The sequence below is a fragment of the Papio anubis genome, chromosome 13 (assembly GCF_008728515.1).
Source record: "Papio anubis isolate 15944 chromosome 13, Panubis1.0, whole genome shotgun sequence".
Taxonomy (NCBI): domain Eukaryota; kingdom Metazoa; phylum Chordata; class Mammalia; order Primates; family Cercopithecidae; genus Papio; species Papio anubis.
This window is the reverse complement of record NC_044988.1, coordinates 79,960,384-79,983,973: the sequence shown is the minus strand read 5'-3', so window position 1 is coordinate 79,983,973 and position 23,590 is coordinate 79,960,384. Positions and strand designations below refer to the sequence as shown.

General features: G+C 37.3%; 1 protein-coding gene across 3 annotated transcripts in view; it reads right to left on the bottom strand.

The window, feature by feature from the left end:
• MUSK (muscle associated receptor tyrosine kinase) overlaps positions 1-23,590 on the bottom strand; it is a 137,986-nt gene that overhangs the window by 91,386 nt on the left and 23,010 nt on the right. For all 3 annotated transcript variants that reach the window (XM_009188317.4, XM_017949645.3, XM_009188318.4), the window contains exons 4-5: positions 21,799-21,926; positions 15,394-15,535 (exon numbers count right to left, since the gene is read on the bottom strand). In XM_009188317.4, the coding sequence (XP_009186581.2) occupies positions 15,394-15,535; positions 21,799-21,926 (270 nt within the window). The remainder of the gene's footprint in view (positions 1-15,393; positions 15,536-21,798; positions 21,927-23,590) is intronic.

Here is a 23,590-nt window from a genome sequence, read left to right as displayed (position 1 = left end):
CTGGGGAATGCATCCTGAAGCCGTCAGTTAGTAAGATCTCCAGATGCTTCTGATGTGCACTGGCGTTTGAGAACCACTTGGAGAAGTTCCATGAATCCATCAACTTAGTTATTTCGTTCTCTTTCCACAGAGGTTTTAAGGAGGGTATAATTGATATGGCCATAAATTAAATGAATAACAATATATTAGGATCAGGGAGAAAACCTCTGGATGGTTTGGTGTAACAGATACTATGACTAAGCTTCAAACTGGATTCTAAGATACATCCAGGCAGAGCAAAAAACAAAGTAAAAGAAAATTAAGTACACAGTACTTACTATAAGAAGGGATAAAATGTCAGTTTCTCAGGGGAGACCCTTCTCCCCCACCCAGGCACTAAGTTTTTTTTCAGAATAAGCATGAGTTAAAGGTTTTATTTAACTCATTCACAAGGAAACCAGTGAAGTGTTGCAACAAGGTGAAAGGAGAATCCCAAGGACAGACACATTTATAGATCGGGAATATTAAAATGACCGTGCAAACAGAGCCAAATTGGGTTTTTTGGTTGTTTTTCCACTGGACAGAATTCATTTGCGTGTCTATGGACAAGAACAATTTAGCATTGCTGCCAGTTATGTACGATTTATAAAGCTGTAAAACAGCTCCCACAGAACTGGAATAAGACAACACAGGTGTGCTCTAGAATGACCACACACAGTTTTCCATTTAAGCACAAAATTTTCCTTATAGTCTCCCCACTTTTGATTAAAAAGAACCTCAAAGATTCTTGGTGACAAACTGAGTATGGCCTTATTAGATTTAGCCTGGTTCTTTACACAGGTGCATTAAGAATGTTAACCATATCGGCCTTCTTTAAGTTTGTTCCACTGGAGGTCTCTATAAGAAATCTCAGCTTGATCTTCTACAAGTTTCTAGTAATTTGCTGTGCTGAGGCTAAGGATGTAAGTCCAAGGAAATCTCTCCATAAAATTTCACCTGCAGTATCTATACATTTTGGCCTCATTCCTTTCTCCTTGAAATTTTCAAAACATCTCAAGGATCTTGGCCTGCCAGGAAAGTGACCTCCCTTACCACCTGCGAGGATGGACCTTGTATAAATCCAGGTCAGTTTTCCTCAGAGACCTTTGCCAACACTGGCTCCATCAAGTCAACCTTAGTTCCCAAAAAGGGACTGATCAGGCACAGGCTATGGCTTCCCCAGGCTGGCAGGAAGCTCCTCTGCAGCCATTGTTCACAGAGTTGCAGCCAGGCACTACATTTTTAAAGTGATTTCTCACTTGGGATTTACTTGGGAGCAGTGAGTGCCAGAATGGATCAATATTTTCAACAAGATTTTTGGCAAATATCTATTTCTGTAGTGAATAAAATATGATATAAGCTCAGGATACACACTAAGGCCACCTTCTCTTTTATGTTGTTGTACTATTTTTTTTTTTAAACAGGTTGACTCCAAATAGCCTCTCTCCTGTTAGCCATTAAAGGCATCTCTTTACACAGCTTCTTAGATAAGCTTCCCTTCATCACTTGTCACGGTGAAGCCACACCAAAGTTATAATCTCTAACAAGTAACAAGAATGCAGGTACAAAGCATTACTGATTGAAAGTAGATTTATGTTCTTTGGAGACCAGATGAGCAGTTGTTAATGTTGACATTCTATTTATGAAATTTGAGAAGCTTGACTAGCAGTATTCTCTGGATAGATGTCATCCAGCTTTATAACAATGTAAACAACAGACAATAATACCAACAGTAGCAAATACTTATCAAAGAGCTACTGCATGGACACTGTGAATATGCTATCTGAGTCCATTTTAAGAACCCCATGTTCTAGATAATATTAGCCCCCATTTCACAAATGAGGAAATAGACTTGCAGTGGTCAAGTCAATTATCCTACCTCACATAACTGGTAAGCAGCGCAGTCAGGATTAACACCCAGGTCTGTCTGATACTAAAGCATGTGAACTCTGCAGAGTATTATCTACACAACACAAATATTAAAAAGAGGAAAGAATCGGAATAGGTAGTGGAACATGTCCTGGACTAGGAATAAGACACTCAAGTTCCTTTGCCAACCTGGGCAGAGTAACAATTTGTTTGGTCTCAAGTGTCTTTATCTATAAAATAAAAGATGTTTCTGGTCTCAAATTTATTTTTTAAAAATATTTTTTAATAAATATTTTTTGTAGAGAGGGGAATCTCACTATGTTTCCCAGGCTGGCCTCGAACTCCTGGCTTCAAGCAATCCTCCTGCCTCAGCCTCCCAAAGGGTTGGCATTCAGGTGTGAGCCACTGCCCCTAGTCTCAAATTTCTTTATCTACAAACTAAGGAATTGAACCATATGACTTTGGGGTCTCCTTGCAGATTTAAAGTTGGTTATTATTCTTTTGCTAGAACCAAAATTAATACAAATAAACTATTTAAAATAAAAATTTAGTTTTTGCCATTGGACTTTATTGCTTCCACCTCAGAGATAAAGATGACACATTGAAAAGATAGCTATAATTGTCTGTACCAGTGTTTAAATCTCTGCTTCTGTTGCACAGAAGTTATATTAGCTCTAGAACTAACATTGATCATTTCTATTTGGGTGTTTACTCTGTGTCAGTCACTCTTGTAAGAACTATAAATATATTATCTACTTCTACATTCTTCAATTTATGATGTAGATGGTATTATTAAACTAATTTTACCGGTGGGGAAACTGAAGCACAAAGAGACAAGTAATCTACTGGAAGTCACACATGTGACAGGTGGTAGAACCAGGATTTGGACTCAAGAAGTTTACCTGAGACTCTAGAGCCCACGCAGTTTTCTTGAGAGCCTATCACCCGTGTTATTAACTACTATATTAAGTCCTCTCCAAAAATAATGCCTTGTATAGCTTGTTATTCATGGAAATAAATATAGTAATTACAATGTCAGAGTCATATATTTGATAACTGAATGTAAAATTATTTGAACTCCATATTGCCATAGAATTCTAATAGCTTTCCTTGATATCTTTGCATGAATCAAAATAGTCACATTTAAAAATTAAGCCCAGTGGAGGCATGGCCTTCTCTATCTCATGTTGCACCTGGAACATTGCTCCGTGCATCTTTGTTGGATGAACTAATGTACTAAAGAGAAAGAAATTTTCCCTTACTGTGTATGTATGCTTGAACTTACACATCTCATTTTAATATCTGAAAAATTACATTAAAAACTCGCTCCAATTAGAGTATGCATATTTCAGGTCACAACAACTTTTCATTTCAAATAATATAATGTCAACATTATACTAAAGAATTTAATTATTTTGAAGTACATTTTCTTCAATACTATAATTTAAGAGGGCTTAACTATCTGTTGACTTGAAGCATTATGTGTTATCTATTCAGTGCTACCATTATTATACAAGTGACTTTTTCTTAGAGAAATGTAGTGACAACTGTTCAACCAAAGGACCGCTTAACCATTCTTCTCTGAAAGCCTTATAGAACTTTTTTGAGGAAACCATACCATAATATACCATAATATCCCCTAAAGTCAAAATCAATGGGTCAAGCTCCTCTTTTAGAACATGCATCCTCTTAAATCATGCAGATTTAATTTTCCCCATGATAGCCTCCAGGGATATCAGAGGTTTGTGATTTTTTCTTTTGTTTGGTTTTTAAATGCACAATGTACTCATGACAGCAAATCAAACCTGTTAGTGGCATCAAACAAGTAGGATTGATGCCGGGAACAGGACCACTGCAAATTTTATTAAAACTGCAATCACTGAGAGCACAGCACACGGTGGGGTTTTAAATACCTCTCTCTGTGGCATTTGTGATATTAAGAGCTGCAGCATAAACAAAGGAAAAAGCAAATCAAATGTGGTATAAACATTACATGATTGCTTCCACTTTTGTAGATGCAACAAGTAAATTTGATCTCTAGGAAAGAAGACAGCCAGAAGTCTAAAATTTTGAAGACAATGCTGATCTTTTATAGTTATATCTATTGACATCTGCTTCTGCAACATGATAGATAGATAAATAGATAGATAGATAGATATTATTATTTATTTTCATCTTTCGGAATTCTACTTGTCTTACCCATTTCATATGTCTGCAAAAATATCTTCAGATAAAAGCTTCTGAAGAGATTTTGTTGGCCTTAAGGGTACATAGTGCAGCCTTCCAGACTGCAAAGAAACTGGGCTGGCAGCACTCAGGTGTCCTGACAAGTGATGGAGACTCATGCACTGAAGACACTTAAATTCTCCATATGACTTGCATTCCCTTGTCACTCCCCAAAATGCCTCTCCGTGTTTTGACAGGAGGCTGCTTTTCAAAGTCCCGAGGAAATAAGGACGTGTTTAAACATTAGGGAACCCTACAATGGCCCTGTACCTAGAAGGACTCTATTCTTTTTGTTCTGCTTCTAGACCCTCCCTGGCTCTTATTTGCAGTTTTGTATTTGTGCCAAGACACCTCTTCCCACTAGCAATTGCTGACTGACAGCCCTCTCTTGATCCCAGCTTCTGCCCAATGTTTTCCTTAATGGCTTAAAGCTTCAAGGGTAAACAAGATAATAATAGAAAATGCAATCAACAAGAGCTTGATACACTCCAGCATCCATCTATTTTAATTTGGGTCTCAAGTACTCTACATTCAGCCAGTTTCTATACACAAAGCAGTATTTATCTGAATGTGATAGTCACAGAATGTAGTAAGAGCCACATTCAGCCTCAAATAAATAAGTGCATTTTTAAAAATCATAGTTAAGGCAAAGAATGTGAGGGGAAAAAAGAAAATTAGATATTTGTAAATTATAAATGAGTCTTTTGCAATGATTAAAAAACTTATAACAAAGACACCCCCCAGCTATAAAAAACAATAATTATGTTATCACCTTAAAAGATTTGATTTCTATGGTCTGGTATTTTAATTTATTTAATTTTATTTAATTTTATTTTATTTTACTTTATTGTAGAGATGAGTTTTTGCCATGTCACCCAGGCTTGACTCGAACTTGTGGATTCAAGTGATTCACCCACCTTGGCCTTCCAATGTATTGGGATTATAGGCATGAGGCCCTGCACTGGTCATAGGAGCTAATATTCTCTCTCTCTCGCTCTCTTTCTTTGAGACAGGGTCTCACTCTGTCGCCCAGGCTGGAGTTCAGTGGCTCCATCTCAGCTCACTGCAACCTCCGCCTCCCAGGCTCAAGCGGTTCTCCTGCCTCAGCCTCCCGAGTAGCTGGGATTACAGGTGTCCACCACCATGCCTGGCTAATTTTTGTATTTTAAGTAGAGCCATGGCTTCACCATGTTGCCCAGGCTGGTCTTCAACTCCTGGCCTCGAGTGATCCACCTGCCTCGACCTCCCAAAGTGCCGGGATTACAGGTGTGAGCCACTATGGTTGGCCCTCTGATCTAGCATTTTAAAGGGAGCATATGCCACTGGTCAAAACAGGGAAGTAAAATCAGAATTTCAAAAGTTGTCCCAAGCAATCACGATAGCAAACCCTCATTGAAAATTCCAGCCCTGCCATTCAAATCAGCATGTTCCAGTGCCATATCCCTCTGCCCCTGAGTATCTGTCTTCCTGGCCTTTAGAGGTACTCAGGAGAAAATAATTTCAGATATATAAAAAAATATATAGATCACTCTTTGACTACACACCATACCTAAAGCAGAATGTGAAGTGGATTAGAAAAGCAGACAAAACTGTCTCTTAAAAGAGAATTTCCTCTATATGGCCCTGAAAAGTCACTTAGTCTCTATTTCAACCTAATAAAATGAATAGGCAGCAAATAAAAGGTTTTGAGGGGAAAAGGCTAGCTGGAATCATCCCACTGAAAATAATGCTTTCATTTCTGTGAGGAACTAATGAAATTATTTCAAGCAGAAGGAAAATTTCTAGTTAAAAATTAAGCTTTATGAGCCAAGATGGCTGATTTATTTTTGTTTTATCACTGTATATTCATTCTCATATTTGGGGACAGCTAAGGAATGATCTTAGCTGGAGGGCAGAAGCCACAAACTGGGTGTGAATGCCTTTAGCACCTGTAAGACAAATTTCAATTTCAGAGATTTTAAAATATGCAACAAAGAAACTAAAATTGTGATTATAAGGGATTAATGACTGACATGCAACCCAGATATGCCAAAATATGAAAAAATGAACATCTTTGAATGTATGAAATATGATATGTAGATTTCTCTGGTGACATCAGACAATAAGATGTTCCCTGGTCACATCCTGCCATGTATCCTCTCCTAGAGCCCTGTGGCACACAGGGGCCTGAGACAGGGCTTAACCTTCTTAGAAGAGCCTCCACAGTTGTAAGATTGAAAACTTTTTTCTACATGCCAGATGACTGTGGCATCTGGGAAACAACAGAGGCTTCCCTGTCAATGTTAAATCAGTATACCTAAATAGTTATTACCTAGCGGTGCTTCCCTTTCCTGTAGGAACTTACCTTTGTTTTACTTTTCCCTTTATGCTGTAAGTCAGTAACACCCAACAAAGTGTGGAAAATGTTCACTGAGAAATCAGAATCCTAACAAAACTTTTGTGCTGGATCCTCCAAACCATTCCAGACTATAAAATCATAAATTTCAGGTTTCCACCTATACGTAGAAAAGAAGAGTCAGCTGGGTGGAGACTTCATAAGCGGCTGCTGTTCTCTGACCCCCTTGACTTCCTCTATCTAGGTGGCTCTGCCAACTTCCTCTTGTAGGTCTCAAGCTTAGCAGCTTTAAGGATTGATTCCTTCCTAGAGGAAATGGTATGTTCCACATTCTGTTCATCAGGACCTCTGTTGCGGGAAGTCAGGGACCCCAAACCGAGGGACCAGCTGGAACCACGGCAAAAGAACATACATTGTGAAGATTTCATGGACATTTATCAGTTCCCAAAATTAATACTTTTATAATTTCTTACACCCATCTTACTTTAATCTCTTAATCCCATCATCTTCATAAACTGAGGATGTATGTCACCTCAGGACCCTTTGATGATTGCATTAACTGTACAAATTGATCGTAAAATATGTGTGTTTGAACAATATGAAATCAGTGCACCCTGAAAAAGGACAGAATAACAGCAATTTTCAGGGAACAAGGAAAGATAACTATAAGGTCTGACTGCCTGTGGGGTCGGGCAGATAGAGACATATTTTTCTGTTCGCAGAAAACCTATAGACAGATGTGTGAGTACGAGAAATATCGCTGAATTATTTTCCCAGCAAGGAATAGCCCTGGGGAAGGAATGCATTCCTGGGGGTAGGTCTATAGATGGCTGCTCTGGGAGTGTCTGTCTCATGTGGTTGAGATAAGGACTGAAATACGCCCTGGTCTCCTGCAGTACCCTCAGGCTTACTAGGATTGGGAAATTCCAGCCTGGTACATTCTAGTTAGACCAGTTGTCTGCTCTTGAACCCTGTTTCCTGTTAAGATATTTATCAAAACAATGTGTGCACAGTGGGACATAGATGCTCATCAGTAATTCTAATTTTGTCTTGCCTTGTGATCTTTATTGCCCTTGAAGCATGTGATCCTTATGACCTACTCTCTGTTTGTACACCCCCTCCCCTTTTAAAATCCCTAATTAAAACTTGCTGGTTTTGTGGCTCAGGGTCACCATCACAGTCCTACCAATATGTGATGATACCCCCAGAGGCCCAGCTGTAAAATTTCTCTCTTTGTACTTTCTTTTTATTTCTCAGACCGGCTGACACTTAGGGAAAATAGAAAAGAATCTATGTTGAAATATTGGGGGCTGGTTCTCCTGATAGACCTTCACCTTCAAAATTCTTCAGCCAATATCCAAGTGTTGTGAAAACCTAATCAACATAGGAATCAATTGCCTTTGACAAAATTTTCCCATCTCTGAGTTTGTCCTGGAGCTCAATGGAGCAACAGAACTGCAAAAATATCAAACTAATGAACAGAAAGGTTCATGTTACTTTATCAAAATAGTATAATATTTGGAAGAAGTGTTTTTTTCCCAAAGCATAAATGCATGTATTAATTCTTCCTAATTATAAAGATCTCTTTATAAAGATGCAAAAAGTATAGACCTACATAAAGTGTAAAATAGAAGTTACACCCATATAATTTTCTTTCTTTTTTTTCTCACACTGTTGCTGGAGCTGGAGTGCAGTGGCACAATCTCTGCTCACTGCAACCTCTGCCTCCCAGGTTTGAGCGATTTTCCTGCCTTAGCTTCCCAGGTAGCTGAAATTACAGGTGCCCACCACCACACCCAGCTAATTTTTTGTATTTTCAGTAGAGATAGGGTTTCACCATGTTGGCCAGGCTGGTCTCGAACTCCTAACCTCGTGATTCACCTACCTCGACCTCCCAAAGTGCTGGGATTACAGGTGTGAGCCACCATGCCCAGCACCCCTATATAATTTTCTATGCAGAGATGACGATTTAAGAGTTTGATATACATGTACTCTAAAATATAATAATAAGATATACTGTTCTTTAACTTCCTTTTTCACTTATGAACATATTATATTGGTAATGAATTAATATTCCAAAGCATTTAGAACAGTATCTTGCACATGGTAAGCACTATACAAGTACTTATTAAATACATGAAATAAATAATAAAACAGCAAATAATTATGTAGTATACACTATGTGTCTATATTAACTATTTAATAATCAAGCATCCTAAGAGGTAGGTTCTGCTTTTATCTCTATTTTAGAGAAGAGAAAGCTGAGGCTCAGAGATGGAAAGCAGATCCAAGTCACATATATGGTAATTTTAGAAGTTAATGTATATAAATACATCTCATTCTTTTTAATGGCTGATGGAATTTCATCACGTATTTAGTTGGTCTCCTATTGATGCAAATTTAAGTTCTTTACAACTTTTTACTAAGCAGCTTTGTGACAAATAATCTTGAACATATACTTGTGCAAATATCCCTTTAGATAAATTTTCAGAAGTTAAATTGCTGAGACAAATCTATACATATTTTAAAGTTTGATTTTTATTTTTTGTAAACCTCCACGGGGCTTTACCAAATTGTAAGGATAGATGAAAGTGATAGTTTCCCCACACTCTATTGTTATCCTAATTGTTGTCCCTTATAAGTAATCTGTCTTCAATATTTTAAGATAATATCTTTGTCTTTGATGTTTCATTATGATTTGACTGGGTGTGAAATGCTTATTTCTCTGCTCTTCACTTTTACTGATTGGGACTTGGTGTGCTTCATGTACTTGAAGATTTAAGTCTTTCATCAATGCTGGAAAGTTCTTAGTCACCATGTTTTGGAGTATTGCCTCTCATATTTTCTGTATTTTCTCTTTCTGTAATATATCTTTTATCATTTCTTAAATTCAATTTCATCTTTTCCATCCTTTCAAACTCTTTCTGTATTGAATTCTAAATTCTGAAGAGCTGATTTCTAATGGGTGAATTATCTCTTTATGTCTATCTAATATACTATTACTCATCCATTGAATTTTAATTTTAATTGTATTTTGTATTTGTTAAAATTATATTTAATTATTTTTCAAAACTGCCTGTCTTCCTATTTATTATTTATTATTATTATTATTTTAGACAAAGTCTCACTCCGTTGCCCAGGCTGGAGTGTAGTGGCACAATCTTGGCTCACTGCAACCTCTGCCTCCCGGGTTTAAGAGATCCTTTTGTCTCAGCCTTCCGAGTAGCTGGGACTACAGGTGTGCACCACCATGCCTGGCTAATTTATGTATTTTTAGTAGAGATGGGGTTTCACAATTTGGCCAGGCTGGTCTTGGACTCCTGACCTCAAGTAATCTGCCTGCCTTAGCTTCCCAAATTTCTGGGATTACAGGCATGAGCCACTGTGCCTGGCCCTAATGTATTTTCAGCTTTTCTTATTCCTCCTTTTGTATTTTTAATTGCTTTAAGCATACTTATTTTATAGTTTCTATGATGTTATTTGGTTAACTGAATTTTCTTTGTATATTACGTTGGATAACACTCACTCGAGGTAGGTTGTTTTCCGTAGGTGTGACAATTTCGCATTGTGAACTTATCCTCAGTGACACGCCTATGTAACCTGGGTAAAGTGCTTCTTCTTTGAACTTTTTTTTCTTGTTAAATTTTTGGCCTGGAACCAATGTTTTGTGTGTATGTGGGTTTTTTGGCCTGGAACCAATGTTTTGTGTATATGTAGGTTTTGTTGTTGTTGTTTTGCTTTTTCGTTTTTTTGAGACAGGGTCTCACTCTGTTGACCAGGCTGAAGTACAGTGACATGATCTTGGCTTACTGCAGCCTCCACCTCCTGAGCTCAAGCCATCCTCCCACTTCAGGCTCCCAAGTAGCTGAGACTACAGGCATGTGCCACCACACCTGGCTAATTTTTGTATTTTTTGTAGAGATGGAGTTTTGCCATGTTGCCCAGGTTGGTCTCCAGTGCTCAAGCCATCAGCCTCCCAAAGTGCTGTGATTACAGGCATGAGCCACTGTGCCCAGCCTGAAACCAGTTTGTATGTTCATTTTTCCAGCTGAGAATTCCCAGGCAGTGCTGACGGTATTAAGTCAATATCAAGCCTATGAAAGCTGTAGTCCTAGGTGTTGAATATTCACTCCTAAGAAGACCTGGTTTTTTTCTTCCTCACGACTAAAGACAGACAAGCCATTTTGTTGTGTTTTTGTGCCTGTAGATGGAATTTCTAGCCCATCTATCTACTTTTGTGGTTCTCAGCTTTATACAAGGGTCTGAATGCTAACCTCCATTTCACATGGGCCACAACCCTGTCTCCTGCCCGTTTAAGGGTTTTCAAACTAATCCCTTTTAATGGTCTTCAAACCAATCTCCTAGTTTATAGAGATGAGCACCTGTCCCATTACCTTTAGAACAACAAGAAACCAGCCCATTGAGTTTACAGTTTTTGCAGTTCCTGTGCATTTTGAGCTTCCAGAGATTTACATTTTATTCTTACGAGTTATACAACTAGCCCAGCATTTCTGGGTGTTTGTAGTAGAAAGATTTTCATATTTTCTTGTCTGTCATATTGCTGGAGCTATAGTGTTTAATCCTAGGCTCAAATCTGAGGATATTTCATATTTGGATATTAAATCATAGGTGTGGCTGGGCATGGTAGCTCGTGCCTGTAATCCCAACATTTTGGGAGACCGAGGCTGGAGGATTGCTTGAGGAGTTTGAGACCAACCTGGGCAACATAGCAAGACCCTCTATAAAATAAAATAAAATACCTGGGCACAGTGGTGCACACTTGTAGCCCCAGCAAATCAAGAAGCTGAGGTGGGAGAATAACTTAGGCCTAGGAATTTGAGGCTACAGTAAGCTATGATTGTGCCGTTGCACTCCAACCTGAGCAACAGAGTGAGACTTTGTCTCAAAACAAACAAAGAAGGAAGGAAGGAAGGAAGGGAGGAAGGGAGGAAGGGAGGAAGAGAGGAAGGGAGGAAGGGAGGGAGGGAGGGAGGGAGGAATTATAGGTGTATTTGGTACCTAAAGATTCCATGATTCATTGCTTCAATCTCTCTTTTGCAATAGTCTTAAATCCTTTGCCCTATTTTCCTTCCTGACAAAACTCCAACACTTATGTCTTGCCTTTGAATTTAGCTTTCTGCAATTTTCTGAACTTACAGCTGTATAGCAGAGCAACACTGGAGGAAAAACCCTGCAACCATGCAGATTGATGCCACTCCATATTCATGGTCCTGCTCTCTACTAAAACTTTAATGCTGCCCTACCTTCCTGGTTTACTTTGTGAGTCATCTCTCCCATCCCACAGCTATTTTAGAACTCACCTCATCCCCACCCCCTTCCCTGACCCTTTAACAAACGTGTTTTCAAAAGATAACCCTAATTTCTCCTTCCTAGAGGAAATAGAGACCATAAGAACAGAATTTTCTGAAATTCCATCCGCCAAACTTATGAACTAATTTATACTGAAAACAGCTCCCTTCTTCTTTCTTCCTAATGCGAGGACATGCTGTCTTCCTGTCTAAGGAGAGTGACCATGTAATTTATCGTGGAAGCTTAGATACTTCTGAAAGTAAAAGAGAGACTCTATTAATAATGATTCCAGGACAACAGGTGTAAACCAGAACTGTCTTGGGAAAACTGGAACATGTGGTCACCCTCTGTATACAGTTTATCATTCTACTTGGCCCCCAAATACAACCCTTGTGCATTTTCCAGCACCACATTCCCTTGAATATTTTCTTATGTATGTTCGAATTTTCCTTCTCTCTGAGCTCAGTCTCATTAATTTTTTTACATTTCAATCTTTTTCAAAGAGAAATCTTGCAATGCAACATGATCTACACACCAAACATAGCTCCAGCTACTGCTCCCTTTTTTGGCTCCTCCCCTTTGTCTAAAAAATTTATCGAAAAATTTGTCAATACCTCCTGTCTCTTTTTTTTCAGCTCCCAACCTCTTCATTTGCAGAATTCTGGCTTTTCCCCTCGTTTTCGTCTAGACACTTCTCTTGACAATGTCACATAGGACTATCTCATTTTTTAATAGAACAGACAGTAGTCAGCCTTACTCAAATTCTTAGACATAGCTATCTGTGCAGCCTTGTGTAAGTTAGCTATCCTCTCTATTCCTCTGTTTCCTAAAATGGCAGAATATAGGGCCCTTGTTACAGACTTTTAGTGAGGATTAAACAAGATACTCCGCATAAAACATTTATCCTCAATGGAACCTTTTAAAATGTTAGCCTTCCCATTGGACATCCTTTCAAAAAGACATCCATGCTGCACCGTGCTTGAGTTAGATAGTTCCATCAACAATTCTGTATGTCACTGGTTGAACATTTTAAGGCAAGACCAAAGTATAGGATACCTTTACATTTCCATTGCAGAGATCCAGCAGTCTGAGAATGGCAACCTAGAAAGGGAGCTTTACTTCTGTGTGGTAGGGTGTTTCTTTCACATTTGTTACAGCAAAGATTTAGTTACCACATTGTACTCAATCCATGGCCTGGTATGTTTATCTTTATTAGAGGTTATCAATGACAAAACCATATCTTTTCCTGTATGCCCATCTGGGTTAAGTGTAGCCCAGCATCAAATGGCATCATAAAATTCTGATTCGATATAGCCATTACATAACTAATTTGCAGGGTTACAACTTGATACATACATATGCTCGTCTGCCCCAACTGACCATGGCCCTGCCTCATCATCTTCAGTCCTCATCATTGCCAAACTAGCAGGCATCTGCATGTACTTTTGAGGTTTTTCCAGTCATTTCTCAGTTGCTTTTTTTTAAAACTTGTTCTGAGTTGTATGTTGAGGTAGCCCTACCTCTAAGTAGGTCACGTCTACATTATATCTTATGAAAATACCTCAACTATTTCTTCAAGTGGAAGTCAACCTTTCAGAGCTTTCAGAGCCAAAGCAAATTTATTACAATTTTATATTTTAATCATAAAAAGTATAGTAGATTCCATTTATTAAATGCTTATTATGTACCAGCAATTGTGCTAAGCATGTCACATATTTTGGCTATTTTAATAGTGACTAAGATGAGGGTAGAAATAGACATGTGTGCTAACATCATATTAACTACAGTTAGAGTAACTTTAAATGATATTATGAGCTCTTAGTACTAGCAAATTTAATACAGTCTCTAGCATATATTGACTTTTAAAGCACTAAGCATGACCATTTAAAGGTTATGAAAAAAGAGGTAGTATTCAGTGCTACTGACAGGCATGATACAAAATTAAATGGTAACACAAAACCAAACTGTATAATAACTCCAACTAATGGAGTTCGGTGATGATTTTCTCTAGGTCCAAGGTAAAGCAAGTTGTTTTAATACCTATGAAGCTAGTGACCTAAATGATCAGTATTAAATATGATAATACAGAAGTCTTATTTTTAATATCTTAAAGATAAAGACTCTTTGTGGTATTTTATACAAATGGATAGCATTAATTCTGCATCATTCCTTAGACAGAACAAGAAAACACTGGATGTAGGCAGACAGATATTCAGTGAGTCTGAATGCGTGTTTGGGTGGGTTTGTAGGTTTATTTAGTTTTCACTGAATAAATCACATCAACTGGTTGTTGAATACTGAGCTTTAAACAGCACTGATTATTTAGAAGATACTAAATTACAGCAACTTGCTGAAAATGTGTTTTTATATTCTGACAGCCACTATTCCCACCAACCTCATTATTTTCCATGAGGAATTAACGAACGTTTTATGAGCAATTGGTCCAATGACATAATAAAGATGTTACCTCAATTAGAGGCAAATGTGGGAAACGAGATCATTAAAGATGTGGCAGGAATGTCCATCAAGGAAATAAAAATAATCTTAAAGGGGTTAATAGAAAACTATATGAGTGAGAAGGAAATATGCAGAAAAGGATAGATTTTGGCCTAAGGAAAGTAGGATAGAATCAAAGCAAAATATGGAGAACTCTTCAAGTCTTTTCCTGATTGAACTGTAATTTGTGCCAGTATGTGATGCTCTAACACTTACCAATCAGATAAGAGAAAAGCAGAAAAATAGATGATAATTCTTATAACCAACATTTATTGAGGGTGCACAAAGGACCAGATGCTCTGCTAAACACTATCAACATCTAACTTCATTAAATAGAGCAAACCCCACTTAATAGGTGAGAAAGCTAGGAGCCAAAGATGTTAATTCTCTGGCATACAACAGGAAGAGCTAGGAAGGGTGTGTACTCAGTTTACTCACCTAATAGAGGTGTGCTGGTAGTTCTTTTTAAGCAAAATGTGGTGCAATTTTAGGTCAGGAAGGACCTGACTGACAAGCGAATAGAACACCTAGACCTATTTGGATTCTGATTTCTCAGTGAAGACCTTTCACACCAAGTTATTGAATTAGCTGGTTAAAAAATAATTTTAGAAAGAAAAGAAAAACTATTTTGACAACATAACTCATAGAACTGAGATTATTTTTGGCTTTATGATTTGAGTTAATGTTTTATTTTTTTTTCAAGCTTTGTGATAGAATACTATCTGAAAATAGCTACTTTTTCCCCCTTATCACATCTTTTTAAACTTGCTCTATATGATGAAAAAGATTAAAATTGTTGTGCCCAAGTTTGTAAATGAGGGAAGAATTGTCCAAACCAGGAAGACATTCTAAAATGGATTTCTGTTATTTTACTGTTACAGTAAATTTAGTCTGTTTGGTAAAAATTACCAATGATTGTAAGTAATCAATGGAATATGACCTTTTATACTAGTGAAAATTTCTTTCTTTTTCAGTTTTCCTATTCTGTTATCATAGGCTTGACCTTATGGCCTAATATCTGGAACAACTGAGAGAACTGGGCTGCCCACATCTATTCTCTCCCAAGTCCAAGTGCAGCCTTCACAGTAGAGAGTGAGGCCCCTGGTCACACTGTGAGTGGAACAAATGCAGCTCCTTACCCTCAACTTCCAGCTTCACCACTTTTGAATATGCTGTCCCAAGGCTGTTTTTTGCCACACATCGATACTGTCCTGCATCTTCCTTTTGTACGTTATGAATCCTCAAGCTCCCAGATTCAAGAACTGCAGTTCGGGAATTTTCCTGCCAGAGATAGGGACATGAATTCAAAAATGTTTAAGGGTCTATCAAGGATGCATTTGCCAAATATCATCAACTTATTGTCATCACTATTATCATCAAAGATATCACTTTGACCTTTATTGGGCACTTATTATATAAAACATACAATATTAAATGAAATAGTGCAGGAGTACCTAAGTTAATCTTCACCAGGGTCCTATGAGGTATAGTTTCTTTTTATTTTCTTTCATCACATGAGTATATATGTAAGGGCTTATTTTACTTCCCCAAAGTCACTGCTAAATCTGATTAAAAGCATTGCTTTTAGAAGGGGGAAATGTTGCAGAAGGGGGTGGTGAGGCGTACAAAACTACATACTGGGTATAATGTACAGCACTTGGGTGATAGATGCACTAAAATCTCAGACTTGGCCACTATACAGTTCATCCGTGTAACCAAAAACCACTAGTACCCCAAAAACTATTGAAATAAAAATAAATAAATGCATTGCTTTTAACTACCAAGTTTACCTTGAACCTTAGGTGGTGTCTTTAGAAGAGTACATGTCCTTTGAAATACTAGAAAATTTCACACAAAATATTAAAATTACTCTTTAGAGTTTAAATATTACATCTGTCTTTTCTGTTTTGGACCCTAAATTCAGTAACATAAGTACAACCACCCTTGTTTGTCATTGTAGGAAATGCACCAAGATTTATAACAAAAGGAAAGCCAGATAATTAGATAATCATTAAAAATTAGCAATATTTATTTTATTTTAAATAAAGCAGAGCTGAATAATTTTATACCTTAGTTCAGTTAATTGACATATGGTGACACCTTTGCATTCCCCATAAAATACACTATGCATTGTTAAATGAGAAACATAGTCTGTGATCTTTTAGATGATACAAAGATGGAAAGACAATAATGATGCCATATAATAATTTATCAATAAATGTGGGGATAAGATACAGAGGTAGTACAAAATAAGTGTATAGATAATAACTTTTTTTTTTGAAATGGAGTCTCATTCTATTGCCCAGGCTAGAGTGCAGGGTGCGATCTTGCAACCTCTGCCTCTCAGGTTCAAGTGATTCTTCTGCCTCAGCCTCCTGAGTAGCTGGGATTATAGGCACGCACCACCACATCCAGCTAATTTTTGTATTTTTAGTAGAGACAGGATTTCGCCATGTTGGCCAGGCTGGTCTTGAACTCCTGACCTCAGGTAATCCGCCTGCCTTGGCATCCTGAAGTGCTGGAATTACAGGTGTGACTACTCTTCGTGACTCAGGAGGGATTTGCCAAGGTATTTGTGTATGAGTCTTGAGTCTTTTTGCCTAACTTCTCTCCAGAGCTCTCATTTCTTTTCTTCCAAACCTTGTCTCCGTCCCTCCTTCCAGAAATTGTCAGTTCTAAAGCCTGGGTTTTAGTGTCTCTTTTTCATCCCCTACGTCTCAGATTCAGCATTAAAAAAATAAATAACATAACCAGTCAACAAATACAAGTGATTCCAGGTTTGCTTTTGCATTGCCTCCTTTTCTATCTTTTTTTTTTAATGTAAACTATAAATTTAATGATAATATATCAATATTAGTTCATTGGTTGTAACTCATATACCCTACTAATGCATTATTTTTTGTTATTATTATACTTTAAGTTCTAGGTTACATGTACACAGCATGCAGGTTTGTTACATATGTATACGTGTGCCATATTGGTGTGTGCCCCATTAACTCATCATTTACATTAGGTATATCTCCTAATGCTAACCCTCTCCCCTTTCCCTCTCCCCCCTCCCCACAATAGGCCCCGGTGTCCAAGTGATCTCATTGTTCAATTCCCACCTATGAACGAGAACATACAATGTTTGGTTTTCGGTCCTTGGCGATAGTTTGCTGAGAATGATGGTTTCCAGCTGCATCCATGTCTCTACAAAGGACACGAACTCATCCTTTTTTATGACTGCATAGTATTCCATGGTGTATATGTGCCACATTTTCTTAATCCAGTCTGTCACTGATGGACATTTGGGTTGATTCTAAGTCTTTGCTATTGTGAATAGTGCTGCAATAAACATATGTGTGCATGTGTCTTTATAGCAGCATGATTTATAATCCTTTGGGTATATCCCCAGTAATGGGATGGCTGGGTCATATGGTATTTCTAGTTCTAGATCCTTGAGGAATCACCACACTGTTTTCCACAATAGTTGAACTAGTTTACACTCCCACCAACAGTGTAAAAGTGTGCCTATTTCTCCACATCCTCTCCAGCACCTGTTGTTTCCTGATTTTTTAATGATTGCCATTCTAAGTGGTGTGAGATGGTATCTCATTGTGGTTTTGATTTGCATTTCTCTGATGGCGAGTGATGTTGAGCATTTTTTCATATGTCTGTTGGCTGTATGAATGTCTTCTTTTGAGAAGTGTCTGTTCATATCCTTTGCCCACTTTTTGATGAGGTTGTTAGTTTTTTTCTTGTAAATTTGTTTGAGTTCTTTGTACGTTCTGGATATTAGCGCTTTGTCAGACGAATAGATTGCAAAAATTTTCTCCTATTCTGTAGGTTGCCTGTTCACTCTGATGGTAGTTTCTTTTGCTGTGCAGAAACTCTTTAGTTTAATTAGATTCCATTTGTCAATTTTGGCTTTTGTTGCCGTTGCTTTTGGTGTTTTAGACATGAAGTCCTTGCCCATGCCTATGTCCTGAATGGTATTACCTAGGTTTTCTTCTAGGGTTTTTATGGTTTTAGGTCTAACATTTAAGTCTCTAATCCATCTTGAATTAATTTTCATATAAGGAGTAAGGAAAGGATCCAGTTTCAGCTTTCTACTTATGGCTAGCCGATTTTCCCAGCACCATTTATTAAATAGGGAATCCTTTCCCCATTTCTTGTTTTTCTCAGGTTTCTCAAAGATCAGATGGCTGTAGAAGTCTGGTATTATTTCTGAGGGCTCTGTTCTGTTCCATTGGTCTACATCTCTGTTTTGGTACCAGTACCATGCTGTTTTGGTTACTGTAGCCTTGCAATATAGTTTGAAGTCAGGTAGCGTGATGCCTCCAGCTTTGTTCTTTTGGCTTAGGATTGTCTTGGCAATGCGGGGTACTTTTTGGTTCCATATGAACTTTAAAGCAGTTTTTTGCAATTCTGTGAAGAAAGTCATTGGTAGCTTAATGGGGATGGCATTGAATCTATAAATTACTTTGGTCATTATGGCCATTTTCACAATATTGATTCTTCCTATCCATGAGCATGGTATGTTCTTCCATTTGTTTGTGTCCTCTTTTATTTCACTGAGCAGTGGTTTGTAGTTCTCCTTGAAGAGGTCCTTTACATCCCTTGTAAGTTGTATTACTAGGTATTTTATTCTCTTTGATGCTATTGTGAATGGGAGTTTATTCATGATTTGGCTCTCTATTTGTCTGTTACCGGTATATAAGAATGCTTGTGATTTTTGCACATTGATTTTGTGTCCTGAAACTTTGCTGAAGTTGCTGATCAGCTTAAGGAGATTTTGGGCTGAGACGATGGGGTTTTCTAAATATACAATCATGTCATCTGTAAACAGGGACAGTTTGAATTCTTCTTTTCCTAACTGAATACCCTTTATTTCTTTCTCTTGCCTGATTGCCCTAGCAAGAACTTCCACCACAATGTTGAATAGGAGTGGTGAGAGAGGGCATCCCTGTCTTGTGCCAGTTTTCAAAGGGAATGCTTCCAGTTTTTGCCCATTCAGTATGATATTGACTGTGAGTTTATCATAAATAGCTCTTATTATTTTGAGATATGTTCCATCAATACCAAATTTATTGAGAGTTTTTAGCATGAAGGGCTGCTGAAGTTTGTCAAAGGCCTTTTCTGCATCTATTGAGATAATTTGTCTTTTTGTCTTTGGTTCTGTTTATATGCTGGATTACGTTTATACGCTTTTTGTCTTTGGTTCTGTTTATATGCTGGATTATGTTTATTGATTTGCGTATGTTGAACCAGCCTTCCATCCCAGGATGAAGCCCACTTGATCATGGTGGATAAGCTTTTTGATGTCCTGCTGGATTCAGTTTGCCAGTATTTTATTGAGGATTTTTGCATCGATGTTCATCGGGGATATTGGTCTAAAATTCTCTTTTTTTGTTGTGTCTCTGCCAGGCTTTGGTGTCAGGATAATGTTGGCCTCATAAAATGACTGAGGAAGGATTCCCTCTTTTTCTATTGATTGGAATAGTTTCAGAAGAAATGGTACCAGCTCCTCCTTGTACCTCTGGTAGAATTTGACTGTGAATCCATCTGGTCCTGGACTTTTTTTGGTTAGTAGGCTATTAATTATTGCCTCAATTTCAGAGCCTGCTATTGGTCTATTCAGGGATTCAACTTCTTCCTGGTTTAGTCTTGGGAGAGTGTAAGTGTCCAGGAAATTATCCATTTCTTCCAGGCTTTCTAGTTTATTTGCGTAGAGGTGTTTACAGTATTCTCTGATGGTAGTTTGTATTTCTGTGGGGTCGGTGGTGATATCCCCTTTATAATTTTTTATTGTGTCTATTTGATTCTTCTCTCTTTTCTTCTTTATTAGTCTTGCTAGCAGTCTATCAATTTTGTTGATCTTTTCAAAAAACCAGCTCCTGGATTCATTGATTTTTTGTAGGGTTTTTTGTGTCTCTATCTCCTTCAGTTCTGCTCTGATCTTAGTTATTTCTTGCCTTCTGCTATCTTTTGAATGTGTTTGCTCTTGCTTCCCTAGTTCTTTTAATTGTGATGTTAGGGTGTCAGTTTTAGATCTTTCCTGCTTTCTCTTGTGGGCATTTAGTGCTATAAATTTCCCTCTACACACTGCTTTAAATGTGTCCCAGAGATTCTGGTATGTTGTATCTTTGTTCTCATTGATTTCAAAGAACATCTATATTTCTGCCTTCATTACATTATGTACCCAGTAGTCATTCAGGAGCAGGTTGTTCAGTTTCCATGTAGTTGAGCGGTTTTGATTGAGTTTCTTAGTCCTGAGTTCTAGTTTGATTGCACTGTGGTCTGAGAGATAGTTTGCTATAATTTCTGTTCTTGTACATTTGCTGAGGAGTGTTTTACTTCCAACTATGTGGTCAATTTTGGAATAAGTGCAATGTAGTGCTGAGAAGAATGTATTCTCTTGATTTGGGGTGGAGAGTTCTGAAGATGTCTATTAGGTCCACTTGGTGCAGATTTGAGTTCAATTCCTGGATATCCTTGTTAACTTTCTGTCTCGTTGATCTGTCTAATGTTGACAGTGGGGTGTTAAAGTCTCCCATTATTATTGTATGGGAGTCTAAATCTCTTTGTAAGTCTCTAAGGACTTGCTTTATGAATCTGGGTACTCCTGTATTGAGTGCATATATATTTAGGATAGTTAGCTCTTCCTGATGAATTGATCCCTTTACCATTATGTAATGACCTTCTTTGTCTCTTTTGATCTTTGTTGGTTTAAAGTCTGTTTTATCAGAGACTAGGATTGCAACCCCTGCTTTTTTTTGTTTTCCATTTGCTTGGTAGATCTTCCTCCATCCCTTTATTTTGGGCCCATGTGTGTCTCTGCATGTGAGATGGTTCTCCTGAATACAGCAAACTGATGGGTCTTGACTCTTTATCCAATTTGCCAGTCTGTGTCTTTTAATTGGACCATTTAGTCCATTTACATTTAAGGTTAATATTGTTATGTGTGAACTTGATCCTGTCATTATGATATTACCTGGTTATTTTGTTCGTTAGTTGATGCAATTTCTTCCTAGCATCGATGGACTTTACATTTTGGCATGTTTTTGCAATGGCTGGTACTGGTTGTTCCTTTCCATGTTTACTGCTTCCTTCAGGATCTCCTGTAGTGCAAGCCTGGTGGTGACAAAATCTCTAAGCATTTGCTTGTCTGTAAAGGATTTTATTTCTCCTTCACTTATGAAGCTTAGTTTGGCTGGATATGAAATTCTGGGTTGAAACTTCTTTCTTTAAGAATGTTGAATATTGGCCCCCACTCCCTTCTGGCTTGTAGAGTTTCTGGCAAGAGATCTGCTGTTAGTCTGATGAGCTTCCCTTTGTTCTATCTTTAACATTATTGGTTCCTATTTCTTTTTTTTCCTAGTCAGACCCAAATGAAATGTCATACAGTTTGCATATATGCAACAGAAATATTTACATTTGGTTAAAATGTACATGGAAACTATTTTATATTAGAAGTTTGTAAGTGTGTAACTGAGTGTGTAAAGAAACGTTATATTTTAAAATACATTTTATATACATGTTTTAACATCATAAACACTTACCCTGAGAGGGCTGTCTCCCTTTATCCAAGACACTGATGGTTTGGGATTACCCATTGTAGTACATGGTAGGACTGCTTTTAATCCCTCTATTATTTTCACATTTATGGGAGGACGAGTTATTTTAGGTTCTAAAAAGAAATGAAAATTCAGAATAAATAAGTCAATATGGCTTTATTAAACCTAGAGTTTCTAACTTTCAATTTAATTCTAAATATCTGTTTGAAGATTCATTTGAGGCATGTTACATTAAAAAATTCACCAAATGCTAAGACAGTTTTCTTCAGTAGATATCAAACAGAAATCAGCTTAGAAACACTTGGTTGTCTCTGCTTTATTAGAATCTTACTAGCAAAACACAAATTTATGAAAAATATTAAGAGTGTGAAGTTACCATAGCAGTCTTCATTTTAAAAGATAGTTAATAAAAGCCAATTAACATAGGCTGTCACCATAGCAATTCAACATTATTTAACTCATACTGATAGACATAAAACATTTAAAAAGAAAATTTTGCTATAACTATATTCTTATATAGTTATAAATTATGACCTATTTTCCCTTTTGCTTCCATCTTAATTTGACTATTAAATTTGATGATTATTAATTAAATACATTCATTCTCTAGAAAGTAAACCAGATATGATTATATTAACAATCAGAAGAAATTCTCTCATACAATTTGGGGGGGACTCAATTCTGTAAAGCAAACATGTAATTTACTGTTCAAACACTCTTAATCTTTCAGAAGAAATAGTTTACACCAGTTAATTTTTATTCTCAAATATGAAACTTTCAAAGAAAGTTATTAAATCTCATATACAAAAGAATTGATAAGTTCAGGATGCCAGTTATTTTAGTACTATTCATAAAATAGTTAAAACTACATTTATGTCCTTAGGAATTTTATGCTACAGATACAGAGGGGTCTTGGCAAGAAAGACTACTGAGAAATGTATACATTTTATTTCTTGCAGGACATGTGCCATAACCAATTTGTTGTTTTGACAAAGGAAAGCATAAAATAAGGACATTTTTTCCTTCTAATTCATTGAGAGGGACAGGAGTGGGGGCTTTGATGTTGTTGGTAGTAAGAGGTATTTGCAAAGCCTTCATGGTCTGTTGGTTTTTTATTTATTTTTATTTATTTATTTATTTATTTATTTATTTTTATTTTATTTTATTTTTTTTTGAGATGGAGTTTGGCTGTGTCGCCCAGGCTGGAGTGCAGTGGCACAATCTCAGCCCACTGCAAGCTCCGCCTCCTGGATTCACGCCATTCTCCTGCCTCAGCTTCCCGAGTAGCTGGGACAGGAGGCACCCGCCACCCATGCCTGGCTAATTTGTTTGTTTGTTTTTTATTTTTTTTGTATTTTTAGTTGAGACGGGTTTTCACCCTGTTAGTCAGGATGATCTCGATCTCCTGACCTTGTGATCTGCCCACCTCGGCCTCCCAAAGTGCTGGGATTCCTGTTGGTTTTTAATCTAAGCATTCACTGCCATTTAGAGTTGCTGTGGCCCTGCGTTATAGCAAAAATACAAGGAAGACTTTAAAATATAGGAAAATAACAACTTTATTACTTTGCCTGCTATCTATAGCATACAACTCTCCTTCTAATAAAGTGTAAATACCTACATTTAGATACAATAATGGCCAGGTTCCTCAATTGTGAGTTGTATTGTCATACAGTTGCTGGGAAAAACTTAGCTTAGCACTTGATATTCCTATGACAGTCAAATAAAGTGATATCTGTGCCTTCCATGGGTTCCCGGAACAAGATCTCTATGGTAAACC